The sequence below is a fragment of the Cannabis sativa genome, chromosome X (genome assembly GCF_029168945.1).
Source record: "Cannabis sativa cultivar Pink pepper isolate KNU-18-1 chromosome X, ASM2916894v1, whole genome shotgun sequence".
Classification (NCBI taxonomy): Eukaryota; Viridiplantae; Streptophyta; class Magnoliopsida; order Rosales; family Cannabaceae; genus Cannabis; species Cannabis sativa.
The window spans coordinates 27,870,186-27,880,142 of NC_083610.1; the positions used below are offsets into that span (position 1 = coordinate 27,870,186).

At 37.1% G+C, this 9,957-nt stretch overlaps 1 protein-coding gene across 2 annotated transcripts; it reads right to left on the bottom strand.

The window, feature by feature from the left end:
• Positions 1–1,896: 1,896 nt before the first annotated feature.
• Positions 1,897–3,638, bottom strand: LOC115714380 (uncharacterized). Of its 2 annotated transcripts, none has more exons than XM_061105456.1 (4): positions 3,480–3,638; positions 3,083–3,187; positions 2,849–2,995; positions 1,897–2,325 (listed from the first exon to the last, which is right to left on the bottom strand). In XM_061105456.1, the coding sequence occupies exons 1-4, from the start codon at positions 3,482–3,484 to the stop codon at positions 2,133–2,135; spliced, it is 450 nt and encodes a 149-aa protein (XP_060961439.1). In that variant the 5' UTR covers positions 3,485–3,638; the 3' UTR covers positions 1,897–2,132. The 2 variants fall into 2 exon arrangements, with proteins under 2 accessions (XP_060961439.1, XP_030498927.1); XM_030643067.2 differs by having other exon boundaries at positions 1,897–2,360.
• Positions 3,639–9,957: the final 6,319 nt, after the last annotated feature.

Consider the following 9,957-nt stretch of genomic DNA (forward strand, 5'->3'; position numbering starts at 1 on the left):
GTAGTGTAGACATAGTCTAACTTTAGAATTATAATTGATTAATTAAAATCAATTAACTGAGTCTTACAAGCAGTATGGTCTCAACTAGTATGGGGACCATGGGCCTATATTTTCGAGCTTCCAATAAGTCGAACAGAATTTACCAAGTAAATTCCCTAACTTATTAATTCCTTATTGAATCCACACTTAGAACTTGGAATTGCACTCTCAGTCATATAGAACGCTCTATATGTTCCACGATATAGATACGTCATTAGTTATCCATTATTATAATCCTAATTTGATCAACGACCCTCTAATAGATGATCTACATTTAATAGGCACTAAGTTACCGTTACACCTTCAATGTATTTTATCCTTAAAACACTTAGCTCCGTATAATTGATATTTCATCGAAGTGAAATGAGATCTCCACCATTTATCTCTGTTTGGCCAAGCTCGAAGGATATCATTGTTTCACTTCTAAATTCCTATAGAAGTTATAGACTCCATATTTATGTTAGCACTCCCACTCAATTATACTATCTGTTCCCAAAATGTATGTATCACCCTGACCCAAAAGTAGGTTTAACTAACAAATCAAAGAACATGTATAATACTCTTGAGATCGAACCTAATCATATCAGCATTAAGATCATTTGATCTAGGATCAACATGTGATATTGAATTGAATAGATATTACGGTAAATTTTAATATATCTAATCAAAGTTCAATATCGGCCCCTTCCGATGTATACTCCATACATCCGATACTGGTAAACTTTGCCAATGCCCTGGAAAGGACATAACACTTATCCAAGGTGTAAGAATACATATCGCTGATTATCATGTCAGTCTAAATCCAGTGAACTAACAAATCATGGAATAAACTTTTGAACATATAATTAAGATTGTATTCCACTGTGCTGACAACACTATAATCATTAACAAATTCATATGTTCTAGACTTAAATAGAATTCATACATTATATATATAATGATGAAATAAATGATGTGAACCATGCAACATAAAATGTTATTTCTGATCTTTATTAATAAGTAAATCTGATTATATTGAAATGGATTTTATTTAGGGCACAAAACCCAACAGTCGATTGGGTGGGTCGAAAGCCTCAACACCGTGCGCCGTCACCGTGGGCAAAATGTTGGGGTTTTGAGTGGGTTAACGCTCACGGGTTGAGAGAGAGGAAGAGAGAGGGGGGTTGGGTGGTCCTCGGTGGTCGTCGAAGGTCGTGGAGGTCGTCAGTGGTCATGGAGGTCGTTAGAGCCGTGCTCTTTGGTTGAGCTGTGGAGGTTGTGGGTGGTCGTTTGGACGAGAGAGAGAGAGAGAAGCTTTGGATTTGTTTGGTTCAAATGTGAGGGGTATTATGGGGATAAAGGAAATGTAGTCATATATGGCCTATGGTATAATATTTAGGTTTAGGGAAATAATATTAAGGTTTATTATGTATAGAATTTCAAATTTCCCTTACATAATCATTTTTGTTATTGTGTGGTTGCATTTAATATAACTTTACTAGCTATCAAAATATAATCAGTTATATAAACATTTTAATCGGCTCAAACGGTCTAATAAATAATTTAATTTTTTCACATAAATACTAATTATATTAACGTTAGAAAATTGAAACCAACAGGCGTGATTGGAAGAGACTCTTTCTTGTTAAAAAAAATTCTAAGAGTTATTCCTTTCAACCCTTATCTTTGGGAGGTGCACTGGATTCTTAGAAACTATAATGGGGCAGCTCTCAAAATTGTTAAGTGGGCTAACTCCACCAACCAATTTGCAGGTGAAAATAAGAGAGCAGTGGGTGAAATTATAGAGAGATAGAAAGTGATATGTTTATGAGTGCGAATAGCTATATGGATAAATGGTCTAAGCATTGAGAGCGGGCAGCCATGAGAAACATATAAAAAATAATATCATCATGAGGTGGCCAAGAAGCCCCCATTGACGTCTACAATTGCAGAAACACCACTCTAAAATTTGACTTTGTCAAATTCCAAATAACAATACACAAATGATCATAGTTTTGGGTTTAAAATAATGAATAGTATCTAAATTCTCAAAGGATGAGATAAGAAACAAATGAGCTGAATAAACAAACCAACAAAATCAGTACACTAAATCTTCAAAATAACAGAAAAACCGAATATGTTAGTAAAGAGGGTTTGACGTCTTCTTCAATGGTGTATACAGGGACAATGAGGCTTCTGATTTCAAGAACAAGAAGCGTACACCAAACGGGCATGCCTTCAGGATGGTATTCTTCGATTTCAGCACATTCTTGAAGGAATGATCGAATGGTCCAAAAGGGCGGAACCCTAAAACAAATGATGTAGTGTGGAGGAAGGGAACCCTAAAAGAAAATTGAGAAAAATATGGGGAAGCAAATATTTGATAGTAGCGAAAGATCTTTTGGTTCTGTTACCATGCAATAAAAAACGGATGGTGATTCCATCAAAAAATAAATAAGAGATGGTGGAAAATTAACAAGCAAAAGGCATGATGATAATTATATACATACATACAAATCTAAAATCTCCAAAGTCCCACACAATAAATAAATAATCCATAAAAGAGTCCATAAATGTCTCATACAAATTTCAGAGAAAGTCATCATAATAAACTAAGGCATGATGAGATATTCCAAACTAATTACTCCAATGACAGAAAGTTAATAACACAACTGTAAATTAAGGCATCATAATAAAAGAATCTGATTGACATGAATTAGTATATGTATCTCCTAAATTCGCTAGTATTATAATCCAAAGAAGCCAATCTCAGTACTGGCTCTATAACCTTAAGGAAATCATGTGTATATATTGACTGGGTATGTTATACCTTAAGCTGGCTTCTTGGCAACATCTTCTGGGAGAAGATGTTGAAGGAGGCAGTGCAGCCACATACTTTGAGAAAAGTGCACAAGCAGATAACATAAATACAACAAAAAACAATGAATGGAAAGGATTGGCTGCCATATCTTCCGAGCTGCACAGACAGTAAATGAACGAAATCTTCAGTATGTAATGTATCTGAAATCAATTATTTAAAACAAGAGAAAAGATCTTTAGTTACCTTGAAGGGGCAGAAACATAATAAGCGATACCCCCTAAAGGTACATACTCAGACTTGTTCATCCATTTTCTCAAAAGATCTACAACAAAGTTTCTACTGTATCTCCTGTGGAGTAAATAATAAAAAAGGAGGTCAATCAATGAAATCGATTCTGTAGAGAGTCTACTCTGCATACATATGTATATATATATATCAAAATTATTATGTTTGAATCCATCTATGACGATATAAAATTGTTTACCTAATTAATTAAGTGAATCTATATATAAATATTGTGGTAATCTAACATCCAGTCCACCAAACTAAACTCAAGGTTCAAAATTATCATGTACAATCCAAATTAAGATGAAAGATTAAATATGAATTCTACATATATATACAAATATAATAGCCGCACCACATATTGGTCAGTTGCGTGAGGAGGAGGATGATCGGAGCCGAGGAAGCGGTGGCACCGTTGACGCCTGCAGCTGCAGAGATTTGAGAGAGAGAGGGTCAAGCGAGAAAACCTAGAGAGAGAGTGTTTTTATTTAGTTTTTCATTCCTTTTTTATATAGAAAATTAGGGTATGTTGAAAAATACAACTTTTATTAATTAAATTTACCTCTAATTTTATAAACATTGTCTACCTTCAACTTTGTCTATTGTATTACATTTTATTTGAATGATTAATATAACAGTATTTTTTCCTATCAAACATTTTTTAAGTATTTTTTTAATTAATGTATAATACACTTGTTAACATGATGTCTACGTCCAGTTTCGTCCGGTTCTTTCGTCCGGTAGGATATCGGTGGGCGTCCACTCCATTTCTTGTGTCCGGTGATGGTTCTTTCTTCTTCTATAACTGTAGGAATTTTTATTCCTAGATTGCCCCTACACACTGCAATAGATTAATCAAAAGCCCAAGTCAAATTCGACCTTTTACCATCAAAGACCCTATGTTGACTCCTAATATTAAAGCAACAAAAACGACAGCCCCTTTCCCATTACTACAGGTCGTTTATATCACTCAAGCAAACCTTAAAAAACAGTCGACATATATATTCATCTTTTCATTCAAACACACAACCCAGCCACAAATATAATCTAGCCGTGAGCCTCCTTCTTCAATGTTCTTCTCTGAAGAACATGAAGAACACCAACCCAGAAATAAAGCAACCCAGAAAAATCAGAGAACAAAAACCCCTAGCCCAGTTTGAATCTAACCCCAAACAAAGCCTTCGTCTTCGTGGTTCTTCACTGAAGAACACGAAGACAACAACAACAAAAATACCAAGAAAAACCAGAAATTAAAAGCCTTCCCAAACTGATTCAATACCCCAGAAAAACACATAAACAATATATATAAACACAATATTATGAATCGAAAAGAAAAATAGGAGAAGAAGATACCAGATTTTATAGAGGTTCCCCAAAATATTGTGTTGGGTACGTCCTCTTCGAGTGCGCCTCGTTTCACTATGGATCTTCAATGATCAAGAGATTACAATGGCTGGGATTCCAAATCACAGCTACAATTGATAATCCGAATATATTTACAGTGTTTTCTCCTCTTTTTTCTCTCTGTTTCTCTCAGATTTTTGTACTAAAGTTGTGTATTTCTTCTTTGTTACATGAACTATCTTCCTCAGATCTTGGATATCCGAAGCACAACCTATGGTTCCAAAACTTATTCCATTGTAAGCCTCCTCCAAAAACCCCCCAAAATCAATCTGTTTCTTCTCTGTGAAAACTGATGTGATTTTGTTGTATATTGATCTGCCTCTAAATTTCTCTTGTTGCTGTAGTACTGATATGATGTTGTTGTTATTCTGATTTGATCTGAGTTGTTTTCTCTCTGATGCTGTATTTTTAGCTTTATATATGTTGTAGTGGAATACAGTAAATCAGAGAGTTAGTTATAAAGTTCTAACAAACTTTATAACTAACTTAATGAACTGTCTAGGTAAATAGAGGCCTAAGGCCACATAAGCTTTATTTACTGCGTTGTTAATCTCCTTGTAACTATTCTGGTTTTTACAGTGAATGTGGGGATTTACTTTTAACAATTTCCACCTAAATCCCCATATGCATTGTGTTGATGTTGTTTAAGTGTATCTGAGGGTCTTAGCTCGAACTCATTAAGGGTTTTACCAACCTATGTCAAGCCCCAATAAGCTTAGGCAAAGCTTAAACTTATTGAGGGCCACAACCTTTGTGCCCATGTATGCTGAATTCACTTCAGTAGGCACTTTGTCTATCCCGATCTGTCCTTGTGAAATTGTATCCCTGATAAAGTGATATTTTATCTCAATGTGTTTTGTCTTGTCATGAAAAACCGAGTTTTTGCACAAATAGATGCTGCTCTGACTACCAGAGTAGATTATAGGAGCCTTTTCCATGAACTTCAACTCCTCCATGAGTCCTTTTAACCATAGGGCCTCTTTAATAGCTTATGTAGTAGCTATATATTAAGATTCAGTAGTGGATAAAACCACTACTGGTTGTAATTGTACCTTCCAACTAGTACAATATCCCCATGTTAAGAAAAACTAGGGCGAAGTAGATCTTCTAGTGTCCCTGTCCCCTGCATAATCTGCATCTGTCCCCTGCATAATCTGCATCAGTTAGCAGAGTTGTACGTTAAAGAAATAGTAAGACTTCACGGGGTACCAAAGTCTATAGTTTCGGATAGAGATCCGAAGTTCACCTCCAAGTTTTGGCAGATTTTTCAACGAGCAATGGGTACAAAACTAAAATTCAGTATAACATTCCATCCTCAGATAGATGGGCAATCCGAAAGGACGATTCAGATATAAGACGATATATTACGAGCCTATGTTATGGATTTTGAAGGCTCTTGGAGTAAGTATCTACCATTGATAGAATTTTCGTACAACAACAGTTATTAGAGTACGATAGGGATGGCTCCCTATGAACTATTGTACGGTAGAAAATGTAGATCTCCCATTCATTGGGATGAGACCGGGGAGAGAAAGTATCTGTTGGGTTTTATGCCCTAAATAAAACTCATTTCAATATAATCAGATTTACTTATTAATATAGATCAGAAATAACATTTAATGTTGCATGGTTCACATGATTTATTTCATGATTATATGTACATAATGTATAAATTCATCTGAAACCCTTTTCACATACTTGATCCTGTTTATTGTGTCATCAACACATTGGAAAGTAAACATGACTATGTGAATAAAGTTTCCTAGATTTATCAGACATAGGGTTTTACTGATATGATAATCTACAACAGAGTTTACTTGCATTTGGAGAAGTGCTATGTTCTTTCCAGAGCATTGGTTAAAGTAAAGCTCAGGTTGGATGCATGGAGTATGCATCGGAAGGGACCGATATTGAACTTTGACTTAGATTTATTAAACTTACCGTAATATCTATTCAAGTCAATATCGCCTAGTTGATCCTAGATCAAATGTTCTTAATCCTGTTATGATTAGGCTCAATCTTGAAAGGCTATTCGTGTTCTTTGATTTGTTAGTTAAGCCTACTTTTAGGTCAGGGTGATACGTACATTTTGGGAACACGGTAGTGCAATTGAGTGGGAGCGCTAGCATAAACATGGAATCTATAACTTCTATGTGGCGAATAGTAAGCAAAGGATGATCTCCTTCGAGCTTGACCAAACGAACATAAATGGTGGAGTACTCATTTCACATAAGATGAAATATCATTTATACGGGGTCAAGTGTTTTAAGGAATAAATACATTGTAAGGTGTAACGGTAATTTAATCCCTTTACAGTGTAGATCATTCATATAGAGGATCAGTGATCAAATTAGGATTATAACAATGGATAACTAATGGTGTGTCTATATGGTGGAACATATAGAGCATTCTATATATTGAGAGTGCAATTCTAAGTTCTATGTGTGGATTCAACGAAGAATTAATAAGTTAGTGAATTTTAGTGCTAAATTCTTGATCTACTTATTGGAAGCTCGGTTATATAGACCCATGGTCCCCGCACTAGTTGAGATAATATTGCTTGTAAGACTCATGTGATTGGTTTTGATTAATCAATTATAATTCTCAATTTAGACTATGTCTATTTGTGAATTTTTCACTAAGTAAGGGCAAAATTGTAAAGAAAGAGTTTTAGGGGCATATTTGTTAATTATGATACTTTGTATGGTTCAATTAATAAATATGATAAATGACAATATTATTTAATAATTATTTATAGTTATTAAATAGTTAGAATTGGCATTTAAATGGTTGAATTTGAAAATTGGCATTTTTGAGAAAATCAGATGCAGAAAAGGTAAAACTGCAAAATTACAAAAAGTGAGGCCCAAATCCACTAAGCATGGCCAGCCACTTTTGTAGGAAATTTAAACTGATATTTTCATTATTTTAATGCCAAATAATTCAAACCTAACCCTAGTGGAATGCTATAAATAGATAGTGAAGGCTTCAGGAAAATTACACTTAAATTTTTCTACTTTTTCATTCAGAAAAACCTGAGCCTTCTCTCCCTATCTTTGGCCGAACCCACTTTCTCTTTCTTCTTCCTTCAATTTCAAAAATCTTACTGTGAGAGTAGTGCCCACACACAGCAAGTGATACCTCAATCATAGTGACGAAGATCGTGAAGAAAGACTTTCAACAAGAAGGAGGTTTCAGCATCAAAGATTCAGAGAAAGAGATCCAGGTTCAGATATTGATAATGCTCTGCTACAGAAAGGAATCAAGGGCTAGATATCTGAACGGAAGGAGTCATTATGTTTCGCTGCACCCAATGTAAGGTTTCCTAAACTTTATATGTGTTTATTTCATCGTTTTAGAAAGTTCATATTTAGGGTGTTAATAAACATACTTGTGAGTAGATCTAAGATCCTGGTAAAATAAATTCCAACAGTATCTAGGTCCGGAATCAGTACAGCGGACCAATGAGGCAATTGAGAAAATTAAAGCTAGAATGCTTGCCTCTCAGAGTAGGCAAAAGAGTTACGCAGATTCGAAACGCAGAGATATTGAGTTCCAAGTAGGGGATCATGTGTTCTTACGAGTATCTCCAATGAAGGGGATTAAACGTTTCTAGAAAAGAGGCAAGTTATGCCCTAGGTTTACAGGACCTTTCGAGATTCTCGAGAAGGTTGGTCAAGTGGCATATCAGTTAGCTTTGCCTCCAGCTCTTTTAGTAGTTCATAACGTATTCCATGTCTCTATGTTGAGAAAATACGTTTTAGACCCTACTCATATACTTAGTTATGAGGACCTTGAGCTGCAGCCAGACATGTCATATGAGGAACAGCCAGTGCAGATCCTTGATAGAAAGGATAAAGTCCTTCGGAATAAGACCATAGCCTTGGTCAAAGTACTCTGGAGAAACAGCAAGGTGGAGGAAGCCACCTGGGAATTAGAATCAGATATGAGAGCCTAGTATCCGGAGTTGTTCAGGTTAGATTTCTAGGACGGAATCCTTTTAATGTGAGACCCTAACTTGGGTTCGCTCGGCGGACCTTGAGATCACTCGATGCTTAGCTTGTAGGATGGCGGCATGTGAGTGAAGTGCACCTGCCTTGGGGCAGCAGGCAGCAGCAGCATAGGCGCTCAGCAACATTGGGGAATGTTAGCTGAGCTTGGCTACGTGATGGGCTTAGATGGACGTGACTTTGCATGGGCATGCATGCAAACGGTGACTCAGACAGTGTGCATGGTTGACACACGTGAATGACGGTTATCGGAAGTTACTTATGTCTATCCAAAGGCATGCATGTGGGCTAATGCAAGGAATCTAGGCAAGGGCTTGGATGGCTGACACGCGGGTGTTAGTTAGTTTGCATAGAGTATGCTGATGTGTAATGTGCTGGTGTGTCCAGCATGGCCTAGGCGGTTGGGGATGTCAACCGCAACCTATTATTGTGTAATATAGTAGGCTTTGGGCGCTTGAGTCATCAGTGTGTGATGTCCAGCGTGAACATTGTGTAATCCTTGATATTGTGTGAATAACAAGGTTGGGAAAAGGGTTTCCTGTATACTGTGTGTTCTTATGCTTGTGTATGCATTTACTTGATAGCAATTGAGTGTTGTTGAGTGACGCTGGGTAAAGAGTGAAACCGTGAGTGTGTGTGCATACTAACGGGTTGTTGGGTTGGCTGACTAGATTTGGGTGAATCTAGGCCATCGCAGGGAAAATTTGAGTGTGAGAAATTAGCCTTGTGACAACTGGTATCAGAGCGGGAATCGTGTTGGGAAATTGCAGAAATCATGGTGACGAATGCTGAACTTTGTTCTCGGGTTGAAAGGCTCGAGGAATTGGTTGGTTCTCCCAACAAAGAGGATAGTGTCAGTTTGTGTGTTCTGGGTGAACAACATTCTGAGCAACTGGAGTCCCTTGAGATGTTGGCTCGAGATTTGTTGAAGGAAGCGTCGAATCAAGTTGCGGGTTGTGGCAGGGCCATGATGGATATGCAAAAAGAATTCGATGAGAAGATGAGAGGGGTGGTGGACAAACTATCGGATCTGTCAAATTCTGTGAAGGAGAGATTCATGGCTCTCGATGCGGATGTAGCACTGATCAAGAGGGCGATAGCAAATCCGTCCCAAGGAAGCGACTCATCTTCGGCCCATTCTTCGAAAATCAAAGTCCCTGAACCGAAAGCCTTCAATGGTAGTCGGAACTCGAAGGAATTAGAGAATTTCCTTTGGGACGTGGAGCAATATTTCAAGGCGGCAAGGATTCCAGATGCGGATCGGGTGACCATTACAAGTATGTATCTTCAGGGTGATGCCAAGTTGTGGTGGCGCACTCGGATGGAGGAAGATACTCGATCGGGAAGGCCCAATATCGAGACTTGGGAAGTGTTGAAGAAGGAGTTGAAGGATCAGTTCCTTCCATGCAACACAGCATG